Source organism: Lingula anatina, chromosome 7 (assembly GCF_051362555.1).
Source record: "Lingula anatina isolate TDL-2025a chromosome 7, LinAna3.0, whole genome shotgun sequence".
Classification (NCBI taxonomy): Eukaryota; Metazoa; Brachiopoda; class Lingulata; order Lingulida; family Lingulidae; genus Lingula; species Lingula anatina.
The window spans coordinates 19,407,218-19,424,854 of NC_141773.1; the positions used below are offsets into that span (position 1 = coordinate 19,407,218).

Genomic DNA, 17,637 nt, shown 5'->3' on the forward strand with positions numbered 1-17,637 from the left:
TAATTTACGCAAATACATTTGATTGCAGTATTTGCTGAATGGTTCCCCCCCCCCCCACACACACACACACACATACACACCCAAAATTTATATCCTAACGAGTCTGAAATACCCCCTATCCTGTTCTAAATAACCCTATCACATAAACTATTACCATGAAATAAAAAGACTGAATAATTATATTAAAGTTTTTCAAACTCCACGCAAGCTTCAGCGCTTTGAACAATAATAATACATGTCATCCAAAGTTACCTGTAATTGGGAGAAATGCTTAGTGTAGGTAGAATGAAAATAGTTTATCATTTAAATTTACGATGTTTTCTCAAATTCAATGTCGTTTAAAAGTCGATTGCAACGAAATCATGTTTAAATTGACCAAAATAATGATTTCAAGAATGAGTGTTAAAACTTGTTATAAAATTGTGAATGTCCATTTTAACGTCTGATCGCATGTGCAGTGACAGTTCATGCATTCTACAGAATAGGGATTGCGATGGCTATAAGGACAAGGAGTCCATTAGACTATTTAGAGTAATTTAGAGTAAATGGCTTTTGGCGGTAAACAAAGGCATCTTTTCTGTCACAAGGTCGAGTAATGGCTCCTACAAGGGTACTATATAAGATAAGATCAAGAGTTTTTTTTTTACTTTTGGACGTCTTCATATTTCTACAGACGGTCACCACGAGTCTCGTGAATGTATTCCGCCATGGGTACCTTCGTGGTATTAATTGCACTGATGACGTCGACTGTTACTGTCTGCAGTGTAAGTACATGTTATTTACAAGGATATGGATAGAAAGGCTATGTAATTTCAAATAGAAATAGAAAATATGGTGCGTCAGAGAGAAATATAGCCAGTGGTATCTTTCCCCTTAGGTAAGCCGCCGCTTCGTTAACGTGCAAGACTTCAAAGAATGCGCAAAAGATAACCTTCATCCACACGCGTACAAGTACATTGAAAGCGTTTTCACCCGTGGCCAGACTCACGACGAGAATATTGATGCTTTCAAGACATTTCGTCTACGGCCAAGGCATTTGCGAGATGTGAGTCATATTGATACAAGTACAACTGTTCAAGGACAAGCAGTAGATATCCCAATAGGTGGGTTTTATATTGGCTGTAAGTTTGCGTCACTACACAGTGTTCTTGAATTTATGCTGAATTTTGATGAGCAAGTTTGGCTCTGCGCCTGTACTGCACAATTGGTTAACTTTTGGCTTGCAGAACTTTTGGCTTGCACAACTTCTGGCTTACATGTCTTTTGGCTTGCCTCTTTGAAACACTACAAATTGAATTGTGTTCACTATTTGTTTGAAAATTACATTAACTGTAGATTAAGTATTACGTTAATATCATTACTCAACATTATTCAATGTTTATCACTAAAACAATTTCAATTCTTTTATCGGAGAGACCTTCGATAAATGCGGTCACCATCGGCCAAATTTCGAACAATATACTTGAGTTTGTCCTTTTTTTGCCAAAGTATGCCGTAGTATCTAAGTCGGTTTAGATCAAGGAGACAGAAAGAGAAAGTATACAGTCTTTGGTGTCAAAGCTTACTTCACTGTGTTCATTGTACGCCGAATTGAACATATACCTCATGAAGATACATATAGCATTGGGATATGAACTAGTAAGATGTCGTTTTCTTTCCAGGCATTTCTCCGTCTGCTTTTCATAAATGGTTCCACCCAGAAGGAGTGATAGGCACTGCGTCGGGTGCCGCTGCTAAAAACGCCCTCATGATCCTCTCGGAGGTAACGGGCACACCGTTGGAGGAGGTAGACAGGGCGGTTCCACACGGACATCGTTGGATGCAGGCGTACATGGTTAAGCCAAGGAGCGACATGCTGAGGCACATTAGGAGGGTAGAAGCAGCTGGTAAGAATTGGGTTTGGACAAAAAAGAAAAAACTTTATCACAAGAGAGTCTTTTGCTTTTGGTAATCTGAGTTTTTTTCTGTCTAAAGTGGTGAGTTTATATGAGAGAAGTTTACACAAAGCTGGGTAGCTGATATTGTTCTTTGGGTACAGGTACAGGCCCGTAGCCAGCAATTTCTAAAGAGGGGTTCTTAATCAGAAAAAGTGTATCTTTTACCATGAAACCTTCGTGTACCTAGATAAAATATTACCCAGAAGGAGCCTTTCTACCTCGCCCCCGGCAATGGGCCTGAGGTACTTGTCGCTGTTCAGGTCAATCTGTTTGACGTCTTGGCATTCTTCATTGCAGGTTACAAGGCCATAGTGCTAACCATAGATGAGGTTGCCTTAAGACGAATAACTTACTCTAATTTTGAATATCCCGCTTCTTTCGACTATGTAAACGTTCCACGACCAGTGATTGGTGGAAGCGTGGGCGACGTGGAGAATCAAATTGACACAGTCACTTGGGACGATGTGGATTGGTTGAAAAACGTGACACGTCTTCCAATCATTCTCAAGGGAATTTTAACCCCAGAGGACGCCGAACTTGCGGTGCGCCATGGTGTGGATGGCGTGTATGTATCCAACCACGGTGGCCGGTAAGTAATACGCAGACTGTGTTAATTACATTTCTCTAATTAATAATTTAAAACGTGTTAAAGGTAAATTGCAAGGGCCCCACCCAAACGGTTCATCTAAATTTATCACCTTACGAAAAAGTCCTATAGGATACTCAAGGAAATTGGACCAATTTTCTACAGAATCCAATAGGATCTTTTGGGATCCTATAGGACTTTTTCGTTAGGGCAAAATTAACATTATTATTGCAGTACACTTGATGGTACTACAGCCACTATTAACGCGCTCTGGGATGTGGTGCGTGCCGTTAGGGGGCGATGTGAGATTTACCTAGACGGAGGAATTCGGAACGGGAGGGACGTTTACACGGCGTTAGCTCTAGGTAGGTGCTAGAACAAACGGTTTAAAACTGAGGCTAATACAGCCTTCGAAAAATGTGATTGCAATGTGTGCAAAATGTCTTGAGAAATATAAGGCGCAGGACAGATGTAGGCCTACCTCGCGACTACAGTAGGAGCTGCACATTACATGGGCATTTTGGGATCGAATAATTTTACGAGCCATGCCAAGAACAGAGTTCGACAAATCCATAAGTTTGTGTTATGTTATGTGTAGTAGGCCTATGTGTATAGGCGATATCTATTTTTTTCTTCTGTCTAAGGGGCTCAAGCCGTCTTCATCGGTCGTCCTGCTATCTATGGTCTCGCCACTAACGGCTCCCAAGGTGTTCAAGACGTACTTGACATACTGACTAACGAACTAGAAAGTACCATGGCACTCACAGGTAAAACTACTGCAGTACTTTGTGTTCTTTTTTCATCGCTTAATGTAACTGTATGCGTAAATCGTGTGCTTGTCATTACCTAAGTGAATCCTTATTTTTGCTTACCGTCAAATATATGATTCATTAGAGAAAAAGGCACATGACTGGTTTCTTTCCAGTAACATTGTCTCTTTTAAGAATTTAAAAATTTTAAAATTTAACATTGTCTCTTTTAAGAATTTAAAAATGTCATTCTAAATTTCAGGCGTGACCCGAGTGTGTGATATCAGCCCTTCCTATGTGGTGAAACAAAGTTACTACGAGAACCAGTTTCCATCAAATCGTTTTTCATCTAAATTCTTCGGATAGATATTCCTACGGTAACTCTCAAAGAAACTGCTAAAAAAGCCTTCCAACCGAAAGGACCCAGTTTGCCAAACAGTGGATGCTTTTAATATACATTATTACGTAAAACACTTTCCCTTGACCAACCGTCGGACTGAATATACGTCCAGAGATCAAATGATATTCAATTTCAATACAATCTTTAGATTAATCTTTCGTTTTTACACAATGTATTTTCAGATAAGTTAATATATTTGTCATTTTCTGGGATAATTGAAAGAATTCCTACATTGCCACTGAGATGAATGCCAGTGATAAACGATATGTATCTTACTTGTACAACTTTAAAAACAACAAACAATAAGTAATCTTATGAAAAGACCTAGTACTTTTCTAATGTAATAATCATCGTAAACTTATAAGAATTATAGCAATGCATGTGGCACTTCTAAAGTATAATTCATCGTTTTAAAGACGCTATGTAATCCACAAAGTGCGAAATTTTGAACCGTGTATGTGACGTGTGCATATATGTAGCACGGTCGACATTCAAATAGATGAGCATGTATTTAAATAATACTTTTTGGTCTATTTCTACTGAATTCGGTGTGTAAATACAACACTACTAAGTCAGAGTAAATGTAATTGTCCAGGGATATGTGTTCACGAGTCAGATGACTTGTCCTACAGGTATATATTTGAACTCCCGCCCTGTAACGATACATTCATTCAGTACAGCGTCACGGTCTCCCCGGCCCATATCGTTTTACGTTTTCAAGTTTTTACCAGTTTTCATAAGTTTTCATCAGTTTTCACCGGTTTTCATAAGTATTCACCAGTTTTCACTGCTATCAGGTAATCACAGTTTTCATCATGTTTTCAAATTTATATCAGTTTAAAAGTTTAAAGTTTATGGATTTTGCTGAAATACACAATCAATAAACTCCAATATAATATAATATAATATAATATAATATAATATAATATAATATAATATAATAATATGGTAAGTGCATATTTATGATAACTCGAAAAATATTTGATTTCAAAATATTGCTTTGAGGTGTGGTATTTCAAACATGTGCTGCATAATATGTGCAATCTTTTCAATATGTAATATATAAAAATGCTGCTTAAACATTTTAAAGGGAAGACGAATTAGATCAAGAGAAGTGATTTTCAAATTTGCACACGCATCTACAAATGTGTCAAATATGAAAGTGATCAGACACTAAAAAGTGACAATATATTGTACTTAATAACAAATTTTATTTTCAACCATGAACTGCAAAAACGAAAAAAAAGACGTTCTGCAAACAGCTTCAACAGTTTCTTACTGGCATGAAAGTGGCATCTGAAAAAATAAGCATGAAAATTAATAGAAATTTTGCGGGGAATGCCATCAAATTCAGTCCTGACTGTAAAAAATCAGAAACGGTCTTTGAAATGCATTTGCCAAATTAATCTGAAATAATAGCAAAGTTGACCCTTAACATCAGAAGGACTACCAGAAGTGTCAAAAACGCAACAGAAATCCGTTTTCAGTGCAGCGTATCGTGACAGATATTACTCCCTGTTATTGGACTAAGACCCCATTCCTATAGTCACCTTCGGTTTACGTGGGTCGACCCAACTCTGCGGGGATTCTCGCTAAATGCAATCAGTTTAACTGAATGACTCGCCTCCTCTTGCTTCCAATGTACTCGTATAATCACCAGCTTTTCTGTAATCTACTTAACGCCAAGAGGAGGCTGTTATGCTGATTGCACTCAGCGAGAATCTCAGCAGAGTTGGGTCGCCCCACTAGACCGAAGGCGTCTATGAGAATGGGGCCTTATATTCGTAAGTTTACAATTGAAGTACACGTTTGCCTCATTTTCCTCACCTTAATGGTATTATTACAGCACACACATTGAACCAAGGGGAGTGTCTATGCATCTTTGTGGTTGTGGACAAAAGCGGAGCTAAAACGATAAAAAATATGTGAATACATGCTGACAAAACCACACATTGCCTATATTCATTGGTAATTTTACACTAAAAGAGCAAAACGATTCCTGTTCGTTATGCACATGCTATGGCTATTCCACACAAATTGAGGACCAATAAACGAAAACCCACCCATCAAGAGTTTCATTCAGTATTGTTTTCTGAAAGGCCGCGCTCACAACCAGTTGATCCGGGGACTAACTGGACACTTCAAAATGGATCCCCGCTTCCCACGGGTACCCTTCCAGCAGGGGCAGAGCAATTAAATCTGCACGCTTTCAAATGGGTGGGGACATATCTGATCCGCTGATAAACTGGTTTGGAATGCGCCCTTAGACTCAAACATTCCTTTCAAACCAGTGATGGATGTGAGTGACAGAATCGTTGTCATGGCAGCTAAAATACAGTATGCTGTTTTTTTATTAAATCTTATGGTGAAAAAAAAACACATACAGTAGCTGTAAAACAAACAATGCTCTCTAATATAATTTTCTTTGTACTATTGCACATATTTTAAAAGGGGGTAGCTAATTGATGTTAAGCTATCTTTGATGAGACGTATTTTTCCATTCCGATTTTTATTGCAGGAGTGAAAAGTGGAAAGCTTTCATAGCACGCGTGGCGTCCATCTGTAGCCTGAAGAAGCTGATCTGTGGGTTTTGAAATCATCTGAATTCAGATTTGTCCCTGGCTGCCATGAAGTGTACCAAATATCTGATAATCCAGAACGTTATTTTAACGTTACTATAACGTATATGTAGCCAAGAAACGTTATGGTAACGTTATGGTAACGTGAAATGTGATGTGTTTGCTGGAAATATCCCTTAGTATTCCATCAACTCTATCATGAAATAAAAAGTGTTTTATCTTGTATATACTTATGGCTCGCTCTCAATGAAACTGATCTCCCGCAGAGTTGCATCGACCTAAACCGAGCGATAGTTTCATTGGGAACGCGCACAAAACAAAACAAAACGTCAGAAATCCAACGTTTTCCTTGAGTGAGGTACTTCACAGTGCAAAACACAATGGTAGATTGAGGGTTTTCCAAAGAAGGGTAACAGTTGAACAAGCAAAAATCATGGGTAAAAAATTATTTGACTTTGTTTTCTTTTGCTCGCAATTGTGTTTTTATTTATTATTGTTTTCCTTTTTTTTTGGGGGGGGGAGAGGATAACAAAGGGGGAAGGAAGGAAGGAAGGAAGGAAGGAAGGAAGGAAGTGGAGGCCGCGTGTCTGAAGTGCCTCCCTAGAACCGTCATTATTAAAGGAAACATTCCAGGAATCTATTAATACGTATGATGCCCATACCTACCTGACATGTCGGCACACATCTGGCTCCGGTTGGGTCCTCTACGCACACGTTGCCGACTGCACAAAGCGTGGCCTGTAAGATTTAAAGGAATTATAAAATTGGGGTTGTCTTTGTCATGAGAGACATTTATTGATAATTTTTTAAAATTTCATTCTATTTATCTTTTTGTACACGAAGTTAATGCACGGAGTATCACCATGGCGGTAATAAAATACGGCAGCGGATGGTAGTCAGACAAAACTGAATAAAAAAGCAACCTAAACGTACCATGTTTTAATAAACCGTTGTGGTCGAATAAAAAAGTGAAGCTGACAAAGGAAAAGTTTCGAAATCGTGATCTGCATCCGTTGAAAGGGAATGTTTCACACTAATCAATCACTCCCTATGCCTACACATTTGATGTAGGCCTACGTGTGTCATCAACACACAAATACAAATTATATTATAGTTTATACACCACCAGGTGGCATTAAATTCAATTTCCAAGACAAACCTACTTACTGCACAAGTTGCGGGAGGGGGCATAACACAGTCAAATTGAAGTCTACACGGCATGTCACAAGTGTCCTCAGATGTACACAAGCCGTTGCAATTCTACAGTAAAAATGTCATAAATTTAATGACCAGCTAGGTATAAATTACAAAATAAATAAGTTTTTAATACATATAGGCAAGGAGTTATAACAGAAGGAGATTACACGCGTGGGGGCGGAGCCCGTATTACGGTCTCTCATTGGTCGGAATGAATAGAACCCAGAGAACAATAGATGCCTATCTCTGTTACGCTTAATTGCTACTCTCGTTTAAATCTCGTTTGTTAGTATCTGTGCCTTCGTCTGTTGATTTTTGAGGACAGACACAGAAACGGAGTCCCAAGTTTCTAAAAAATGAGAGAAATACAGAATTTATATGATATTACGTTGGACAAGGTTTTTAAAAAAACAGGTAAGTGCTTTTAAATGCATAACTACACGAAATATGAAGATAAATTGCAACTTTTATGTCGTAGGGTCTCACTGTGTAAGTGTCCAGCTACACGTTGATCTCGCGAGGTGGTGTGTGGAGAATAAATATTGCACGAAAAATATTTCCCACTCATAACAAGTGCCTATAAATATAGTATCAGATGGAGAAAGTTTGGTCTTTATACAGTTGCAATTGTTAAGTAATTTGTGGCAATAGCAAAGAATAAAACTTAGGTGCACTTTCAGTAGCCGAATAACAAGCAGATGCTTAAGCCGCCATCTTGTTAATATTTCGAAAAAAAATTACTCCAAAAGACATTTTCCTCCTACTTTTTGAAACTTGTGTCACATGACAGTCATAAAATTTAACTAATTGTTATGTGTGCAACACACTTGCTTGAGCAGTATTGTTTTTTTTTGCGATTTTACATGTGGTCTAGCTTGGATACGACAATTGACAATTTTCATGAGTTCCGATCAAAAAGTGTTACGCTTGTTACGGCCAAAAGCCTTACCGCTTTTTGTACTTTTCAAATGCAAGATTATAAAAAAATTTGGTGTGTTTAGATTCTTGAACATCTTGGTCGTGGCGTGGTATATATTGCATGGGTATTGCTCCAATATTTCTTGAAAAAAATAACCTGATTTGTTCAGAATACCAATTTTTTACTCTAGTGTTATGGGTAAATGTACCATTTTGGCCTTTACCTTTTTCGTGTTTAAAACTAAAAAGACTTATCATGACAGTTGGTCATCATTTTTCTTCTCACCATGATGGGTGGCTTTGGAGGGGTAACTTTGTTGTTAAAGTAAGGTGCTCAGTTATTTTGACTGGAAAAGTTTTGCCTCCACCCAACATTTTCCATCATGGCGGTCCATTATCTTTGGTATAGTTATTTTAAACTTATTTAGTCTTCCTTTTACATATATATGTTTTAATTCATATTAAACCTTTGAAAAAAGAACACACATGAATCCTGGTGCTGTCTTAATTTAAAGTCTTAAGGTTTTAAGTTCACCTAGGCTCCACCAATTACTCTACCTGTTATCTCACTACACATCTCCCTTTGGGTCAAGGTGTGTAAGACACACCTTATTGTGTAAGACACCTCTATAATTAAGGGTACTTGCTTCTCTACTTTAATTATACTTCACTACTTTGGCATGTTAGGTGGCAAGCTTGGATGTTTCAGTTCATTTTAAGAAAGAAGCTTTGCCTTGGTGGTTACAAAAGAATAGAACTCTATTAAGGTTTATTCATTACTTGAAAGTAAATATTTCATCTTGCAGTGTTGAAACAGAAATTCTCTCAAAATTGATAATGAATTTTACATGCTTATCTTAACACTGCTCAAGTTTTTTTCCCTTCTATTATAGATATGGGAGAAGGCTGCATTGAATGTATGAATTATGGTCAGGCTGGAAAAAATTAAAAAATGTCAATGAAAAAAGGAGGTCAGCGTGTCTTGGGTAAGTTACTTTTCTCATAATGCCTACGATGCATTAAACATTCACTAACAACAGTACCCTTTTTTTTAAATTTTTTTCAAAATACAACAACCTTGGGCATTTTCCTTTTAGCAACCGGCCTCTCTGAAATCCCCTTTTTGTCCTGTCAGAAGAGTAGGAACCAGGGCGGATTTAAATAATTTCTTGTAAAAAGTACAATTTCTTTCAATTTCTTGGAGTTATTAGCTTGTGATCATGAATCTTGATATTCTATATAAATTTAGTTGTAAATTGTTCATTTATGTGGTGAACATTATTTCAGTCAAGTCATAACAAGATACATTAAACTTCACTGCATAATTCCATAATGTCTACATGGATACTAGTAGTTCATAATGCTATTATGATGTTTGTTTTTTTCTAACCTACAGGTTTCTCTCTTTTCTGAGTGGCATGGCACTGGCAGGCAGAAGAAAAGGTCCTGAAGAAATTCTCACTTGAGTTGTCCTTTTTGGAGAAGAAACTGGATAAGACTGGCCAACAGAGATTGCATTAAATTAATAGTGCTCCTTCATGACATTTTAAAATATTTTCAGTCACCTAACTGATTCTATACATTTCAAAAGTTGACATAAATTTTATGTTACTGTCACGTGGAAAAAAATTCAAAACCTATATATAATTTGTTGAGTGCCATGGTATAACAGTCTACTTGATTGCAAGTAAAATTTGGACTGTTTCAGTGAAATTTCTTTAAAGCAGTTAATTTTTTCAGCTGTAACATGTACTCCAGTTCATTTTATAAATGTTCTTACTAAGTGTTGTCTTTACTTATAATTACCCTTTGAAAATCCCATGTTTTTTATCCTATTTGTAAGAATTAGCCACTTTAACTTCTAGGTTTTTTTTTTCATCCAGCCCATTAGATTCTCAGACCTTGCTGGCCTGTGAGTGGAATAGTATCTGGCACAGACTGGTATCAGCAAGTCAGATAAAAAAGAATATAATTATTTCTATTTGCACGGTTGAAAAAAATGCCAACATAGACTGCATAAAACTGGAAAACTATAGCAACTTAATCATTCTTATGACTTCATTAATTACTGCTTATGTGTAAAATTTTGTTTTTGTTCTTCTATTGATATAATAAAATGGTTTTACTCACAGATGCTACTATCATGATGCTTGAGTATAGAGTTGACTTAAAAGATATTTTAAGTTAATATAGTAAATAAAAGTTTGAAATTAAAAATTCTCATCTTTATTTGTTTCACTTTAAAAAGCTAAGTTAATACTAAAATTTCTGATATATTTTGTACATAAATATATTTATGAATGAATATTCTTAATGTTTAGCACTGTGTACTTGTTTACCGACAAATATGAAGTGTTAGTATGTGTCAAAATAATCCTAAAAAAAAAGGAAGATTTCCAAGATAAAGAAATATATAACAAGTATTTAGTAAATTGACATGTCGTGGCATTGCTTCAACCTTTGATTAAAATTTCACTTCAATGCATTAGGATATTAAAATTATACCGAGTGAGAGAAAAAAATACTTAAAGAAATTTAAAACCATGCAGTCACAAAGCTTAGGCACTGTCTCAATGTATATGTTTATGGGACCCAAGGGCAGGAGGGTCCAAACGTTTATGTATTAATATTATGTTCTTTGGTAGTGAGGACAGACGTTCACTTGAATGTCATTTTCACAAACCACAGTTGGGACGTTTTCTTTTGACTTATCCTTGGTGATTTTTCACTGTGTTGTGCAAAAGAAAAGCCATCTATCACCGACTCAAAAAACTCATGGCGACCATCCTCAGTCACCACCTTAAAATCGCTGTCTATGATATCGTTCCCTCCCAGCACATCGTCCAAATAACTACCTGTGAAAAAAATCGTCAGCATACAGCGCCGCTTTGACACTACTGATTTCGAATTCTAACGCGAAATAACGCATATAAAATCAATCTCCGAGCGGAGGAGAGCGACCTTGAGACAGGAGGCCCCCCGTAGCTAGCTCCGCCCACCGTAACAGACATCGGACAATAGAGAGGCTTGCGTGTAATCTCCTTCTGTTATAACTCCTTGATATAGGTGGACCTGCATCTTATTAACATGTGGACGACATACATGTATATGTACACACAGCTGTACATTGTTCATCATACAAAAATACTATATTTGAAAATGAAGTCAAAAACCTTTAATGGCTGTAAAACAAAAGGACTGGAATGTATTACTGTGATATCCATTACTCCTTCACCACAAAAACGCACCTGATCATGCCCCCCACCCCCAATACCCCGTATTCCCGGCCGAGAAAACATCGCCCGACTGGATCAACTTCCTTATTCACTTGAATTTGCCCCGTCAGCTCTTTATTTTACATTTCTTAAGCCCAAAGGGACGTCATTATGGGAATTTTTACCTATAAGGGGGGGGGGGGGGGGGATTACGAAGGAGATTACGGAGATTTCAAAAGAATCCTGTCCAGCGAGAATTTTTGTATGCAATTAATGTCAGCTGTCAGTTGACCTCTTATACAGAGTATAGAAAAGTTAAATACAAGTATAAATACTGTACTTACTCGACATGGGTCATTCACGCAGACGCGTAGAGAATTACATTTTGGAGCGTAGCACGTGACCCGCTGTGTCACGCATTTCTGCCCAGATGGACATCCGCCATAAGACTGAACATGGAATATAGATGTTTTATTAACGTAACTATATCTGATGCTAATGACCTATTTATAATCAGTTTAGTAGTAGTTAAGAATAAATAGTAAATAAATAGTAGTTTAGGAGTGCAGTGAAGCATTTTAAATTTTCATAAGAATCGAGCATAGATTCCCTGTTCCGCATATAAACCACTTCTACTAGTTTCTTATACGACTGAAATGAAGTCGACATGCCCAAGAATAAACAAAATGACCTACATGTTCAGCCAAAATTGACTTTAAAAATAACTGCACCTTCTTCGCATTTCTTGCAGTAAACATGAGCTATTAAGCCGTCTCTACAGTTAGTAAAGGTCCGCCAAATAATGGTAGTAATGTAGGAAACAACACTGCACGCGCAATGTATAGCAACAATACTTAAAGGACAATGTTCATGTAAAAATCCATTTCTCGAATTTTGAAGATTCAGCACTCAATCTATACACTAGAGGTATGTTTTAATCGATCCCCGCCATTTAAAAATTATAAAAACAATCTATTAATAGTAAAAAAGCGTTTTAGTAAACCTCACCTCAATATGCATAAATGAAGCAACAGATCTGGGTCACGTGGTACTGTGACGACAATTGGGATAAAGGTCTATGAGACTCAACTGAGCTGCATGGTGTAAACAGACAGAATGATTTTGGAAAGTTGTGTTGAACGGAGTTGAGCAATTTTCTTTATGCCTCAGTGTGTTGTCGTGGGATTCAACAAAATTGCAGCACTCCTTGACTATCTTTCTTTATCTGTGACGGTCTTCCGTGACTAACTTGCTAACTTTGGTGACAATAGTTGCGATCCTCGCGATCTCGGTCACCTCAGGTGTTTTAGATCATATCAAAAGCTGATAGTCTTTTAGATACTGTCATCAGTTGGCAAGCTTACTAATTGCTAATGCATTTTTAAATTCATTGTACATGTAGTTGACCAAGAGCTCGTTAACAATAAACCTGTTAATTATGCACCGCTGCAATTCCCAAGCCAGGTAATAACAGGTATGAAACTCGTCTTGGTGGGCTTTCATATTTTTCAATATATCTCATTTATTTCATGGGGTTATCTTATTGGTATTTGTAAATGACGTTAAATATCAATACTTAAACGATTAAGAGAGAACAGTTTCATTAGCTCTGTATGTATATATTCAAATTCTTGTTTTTCTTTTTATCAAGAGCTTGTAAAATATGTGGGTATTACCTCCAATATTGGTAATACCCACATTTTTTACAAGCTCTTGATAAAAAGAAAAACAAGAATTTGAATTAAACAATTAAGTTCTAACACGGTCGCGAACATTAATAAAAGAAATTGCTCTCAGGGTATCTTGAAGCTTCCATGGAAGAAAACGTGTTGAGGAAAAACAGAAAAAAGAGCGTTATATTAAAGAAAAAATGGGAACTGCTGTAATAAAATGGTTCGTTATCCTAATTCGTTTATGCATTGAGGATTTGTTTCTGAAGATTATTTCATCTGAAATATTAAATAATTTAAAAGATTGATCATTTTATAACTTGAAACGCAAATTCTGCGTCAGTAGGCAATTTTTTTTTTTTTTTTTTTTTTTTTTTTTTTTTTTTTTTTTGCAAATTTGTAAGCTTATAACACCGTGCTATAAAGATCTACTCAAGAAAAAAATTTGCTTGGGTAAAATTGAGTACGAAATGAACTGGAGACACTTGGCTTGTCATTAAGTTTACACGAAAATATGTCAGGTAACTTTATACTGTCTTTGAAAGAGTAAAGATTGAAATATAATTTTAGACAAACTTTGACGGAGGAAATACCTACAAAGAGTAATGGGCTATTTCGCCAACATCTTGTTGAACATTTTACACTGCAATTCTATTTAAATAAGCTAAGGAAGTAATTGCCAAATTTATACTCTCATCACATAACAGGGGGGTAACTAGACCTGCAAAAATTGTACGCACATATTTTAAAAAATTACAAGCACATACAGCAAAATGTAGACTTACGCAAAACATGAAGGACAGCGTAATCACAGCAAATGTACCTCATATAGTAGCTTAATTTCCATTAATAATAAAATCATCATTTAAGTCAAAAATATTCTCGCGATTTAATAACTATTCTAATTTACCCAGAACGGTATATTTATTTTAAAGGCGGTTAACTGAAATATAGTTTTATGATTTGTGTGTGAAAATTGCCCATGTCACCCTGTTAGTTTGGAGGTCTAAGCTGGATCAAGTCCGTGTTAAAATTCCTATGAAGTTGTGCAGGAAAATTTCTTCCTTTCTTTCTCTAGCTCCTCGATAAACCTGGTGTTCAGATTTTGTCTAGTACCCCCAGGTCTACGGGAGCTGCTCTTTGTAACTAACGCACAGGTAGATTTTTACCTGAGATAACTGGAGTAAAGCTTAGATAGAGAGTGCGTTCGATACAAGCAAGACAAATTGAATGCCATTTAACCCTCTAATTAAGAGGTAAAGGAAGTTCCAGTTAGATGGATGATTAAGATAGGACTTGTAAAGGTAACGGGCATTGTTTACCTCAGTTTAATAAAAGTATGCAAGACGGAGTGTCAGCGGTTTAATAAAATAAATTGAATTTCACAAATAACATGGACCTCATGTGCAATAATCAACATTTCCCTTAACTCATTCAAATGCAGTGTTTTATACAACTTGGGATAACCATGATTAAATGCTTGTTAAAGAATTGACTAGACGGGTAATGGTTTTACACAGCTTCACGAGGATTTAGACCCCTCGGGTAAGAGATTTGAATGAGTATAAACTTTTATCAGAAGCCAGAGAAGTCATCTTACAGGTAGACAATGTAGCTCAGTTTAACAGCTAAGCACGCTCTATTCTCCAGTGGCTCGATTGTCGTCATCAGACCACGTGACAACGTAGCTCATTAACTCTCAGGCCGAGCAAATAGGACGTTTTTTAAAGCCAAAAATTTACAAAATGAGCTTTTAATTTGTGTATTTGGATAAAGATATCGTTAGTTGGGCATGTTTTGTTTAAAAAAAGCTTCCAAATGCCAAATGCACACGTAAGTTAATCACCCTTGCAGCTACATGTAGAGGAGAGATGTCATTCAGGTCATCTGATTGCATTCAGCGAGAGCGCCCGCGGAGATGGGTCGATCAACGTTGAACGACAGTTTCATGGGGAACGCGCCCATAGATTTGACTTCCTATGAGGCAGTCAAATAGTAATCGGGGGGCTTTTACTGTGCAGAATTTAACATTTATTTATGTCTCTATTTCTTCAATCTCATATCAGTCTACAACATCTAAACTAATGCAACTACTCAGTTGGTTCTTTGACATCTGCTGCATTAAAATATTCTTATAATAGCATAAAATGCTAGGTAATAGCCCGTCGCCATGTTAATATTTCTCCAGAACCAAAGAAATTGAATTAAGCGTATGAAGCATTAAGAAAAGAGGATGCAAAATGTTAAATTTAAATCTGACATAGTATGATATATTCAACACTTACGCAGTCTCTAGTTTGTGCCTGAAAAATAACCAAGAATAAAGAATTATCTAACAATTTGTAAGGCCAGTCCTATACTGGGTGCATTCATTTATGTTCTAAGCCGTTCTGGTGATAATGTATTGCAATTATTCTTAGGAGTTACATGTACTACATTTTGATAACAATAGATCGGCGCATTAACCTTTGGTAATGTGAGCAAGTGTGCACGTGAGCGCGCGTGCGCAAGAAAGAGAGAGAGAATGGGGAAGAAAGTAATCAATTTTATTCTATAATAATAATAATAATAAATATACATAAAATTCGAGTCTAGGCCCTTAACATGAAATAAAGGAGATGATTGACGAAACAAAAATCTCCTACGGAAAGTTTCGAGACTAGTTCTTTGTCTGCCTTAAATCCCGTCTCGTACAGAAAACCTTAACTGTTCCGTGTATTCATGTTCGGTCATGTCTTGACTCAGCATGGAATGGAGCACGGCGGGGTTTTTTTGCTTTTTGTCCGTAACGTAGCTTAAAAACATTTCACCTTACCTCTCCAAAAGGCAGAATTAGGAGCAACAGCGCACAACCAAGTCCTGCTGTGTACATCATCATTATGGAGTCCCGTTTTCTTCACTTGTACTGCTTGTATCTTTAAACTGACTGGTTCAATGTGCTGCGTTAGTAGCTATATATATATATATATATATATATATATATATATATATACTGAAGAGAAGTCTGGGTTACATTACATGGTGTCACTCCTGGTGTGTTTGTCATTTGTTGCCTAATACAAAATGCTGCATACGCAAGCTGTGCTTGATATATTACTTTTTGAAAAATGTTGCATTTATTAAGTTACGAAGACAACTCCCGTTTTCGTGATCTGCATACGAGACATAATGAAGTTAGGTTTTTGTCTTTCAGTTGATGAACAACAATGTACCCCCGGGTAATCCTCTTTATTACATGCCGTTTAATGCTTTGAATCACGCAAAACCATTTCATCTTCGCTAAACCGCAGATTGGCTGGGCCAGGATAGAAGTGGGCCTAACCCCTTTTCCAATCACCCATATTTATAATTATAATAATATTCATATGTGATCATTGTGTATTTCAGTGCATGTTATATTGTACAAGGATAATTAAAAAAACGTTGGTGTAAGAAGCAAGGGCAGTGAACGAATTCTTCAATGCCTTTGAGGATATTTATGCGGTAGTTCATTTGAAACACCCTTTTTTTGCGATGAGGCAAATGTATCTTGTAGCGCGAGGCATTGGGGCGGCAGAAGAAATGAAGCACGACAGGATATTGCACTTTAGTTCTACTTGTTTAGTTAATGCTACTGCTTATTTCCTTAAAACCAATTCTAGCATACTAATACAGTGTAGATTGTATCGAATCACGGAATGTTTTTTTTTTTTTTCGGAGAAATATTATTACTAGCTGAGCCAATCCATGACAACAGTTCGTTGAAGACAGAAATCCAGTCAACTTATTTCCTGTTAGGTTCAACCAGTGACTGGAACAGTCGTCTTTTATTTATTGTAATGGTGTCTTTTCGTGACCAAGATGTATTTTCGGTGAAGTTTCTTTTCTTCAACAGATTTCACCAAAATATATGGCCTACCACTGGCAAGAGCAGAGAAGGAGAGAGATTCATGGGAGCAATTCCGTGAGAGGTTCCTACAAATGAAGGGATACGAGTCATGGATGAAGATTTTACTTAAATCTTTGTCTTAAAAGTATGTCTAACAAAGAAGCGTGATTGTGTTAGTCTTGTAACAGTTTGATTCAAAATTCTCTTGTTCGATTGAAATTTTAGTTATAACGAGATAAATGATGTAAAAATGCATAAATGTTAACGCAGTCCAAAGTATTTGAGAGTCGCAAGCTGTTCCACAGAAAGATTAGTGATTTACAAATGTTATAATTTAAGTGTTATTTGATGTTGAGTAGACCAATTCATTGGCAGTCTCTCTCTTTCCTCTATTTTCTGCCTTTCAATCACTTTTACCCATCGTTTTGTTTTACTAAATAATCACCAGACATCCATTTTATTCTCTTTCTGTTTGAAATGACTGTAGTTTGCAGAACCTACGATGACTTAAGAACAAA

At 36.6% G+C, this 17,637-nt stretch overlaps 2 protein-coding genes and 1 long non-coding RNA gene across 4 annotated transcripts; 2 read left to right on the forward strand and 1 right to left on the reverse strand.

The window, feature by feature from the left end:
- The first annotated feature begins 279 nt into the window (after positions 1–279).
- On the forward strand, positions 280–4,557 carry LOC106167335 (2-Hydroxyacid oxidase 2-like). The gene is made up of 7 exons (XM_087018482.1): positions 280–764; positions 878–1,103; positions 1,662–1,886; positions 2,235–2,526; positions 2,758–2,888; positions 3,168–3,290; positions 3,535–4,557. The coding sequence occupies exons 1-7, from the start codon at positions 696–698 to the stop codon at positions 3,636–3,638; spliced, it is 1,170 nt and encodes a 389-aa protein (XP_086874608.1). The 5' UTR covers positions 280–695; the 3' UTR covers positions 3,639–4,557.
- A 4-nt stretch (positions 4,558–4,561) lies between these two features.
- Positions 4,562–16,219, reverse strand: LOC106167350 (uncharacterized). Its single transcript, XM_013546103.2, has 7 exons — positions 16,067–16,219; positions 15,537–15,554; positions 11,926–12,030; positions 7,419–7,511; positions 6,918–6,989; positions 5,500–5,578; positions 4,562–4,968 (listed from the first exon to the last, which is right to left on the reverse strand). Exons 1-6 carry the CDS (start codon positions 16,127–16,129, stop codon positions 5,513–5,515), a joined length of 417 nt encoding a protein of 138 aa, XP_013401557.2. The 5' UTR covers positions 16,130–16,219; the 3' UTR covers positions 4,562–4,968; positions 5,500–5,512.
- LOC147760841 (uncharacterized) lies at positions 8,769–10,497 on the forward strand. 2 transcript variants are annotated; one of them, XR_015335514.1, is made up of 3 exons: positions 8,769–9,352; positions 9,464–9,537; positions 9,763–10,497. It is a non-coding gene; the product is annotated as an uncharacterized LOC147760841 (long non-coding RNA). The 2 variants fall into 2 exon arrangements; XR_015335515.1 differs by lacking the exon at positions 9,464–9,537.
- Positions 16,220–17,637: the final 1,418 nt, after the last annotated feature.

Coding starts and splice junctions, on each gene's coding strand:
- LOC106167350 (XM_013546103.2), bottom strand. CDS start 16,129: ATGATGATGTACACAGCAGGACTTGGTTGTGCGCTGTTGCTCCTAATT. Junction 7,512..11,925: donor GCGTGAATGACCCATGTCGA/GTAAGTACAGTA, acceptor TTTTTACTGTAG/AATTGCAACGGCTTGTGTAC. Junction 6,990..7,418: donor CCCCTCCCGCAACTTGTGCA/GTAAGTAGGTTT, acceptor TAAATCTTACAG/GCCACGCTTTGTGCAGTCGG.
- LOC106167335 (XM_087018482.1), top strand. CDS start 696: ATGTATTCCGCCATGGGTACCTTCGTGGTATTAATTGCACTGATGACG. Junction 1,104..1,661: donor AGCAGTAGATATCCCAATAG/GTGGGTTTTATA, acceptor TTTTCTTTCCAG/GCATTTCTCCGTCTGCTTTT. Junction 3,291..3,534: donor AAGTACCATGGCACTCACAG/GTAAAACTACTG, acceptor TCTAAATTTCAG/GCGTGACCCGAGTGTGTGAT.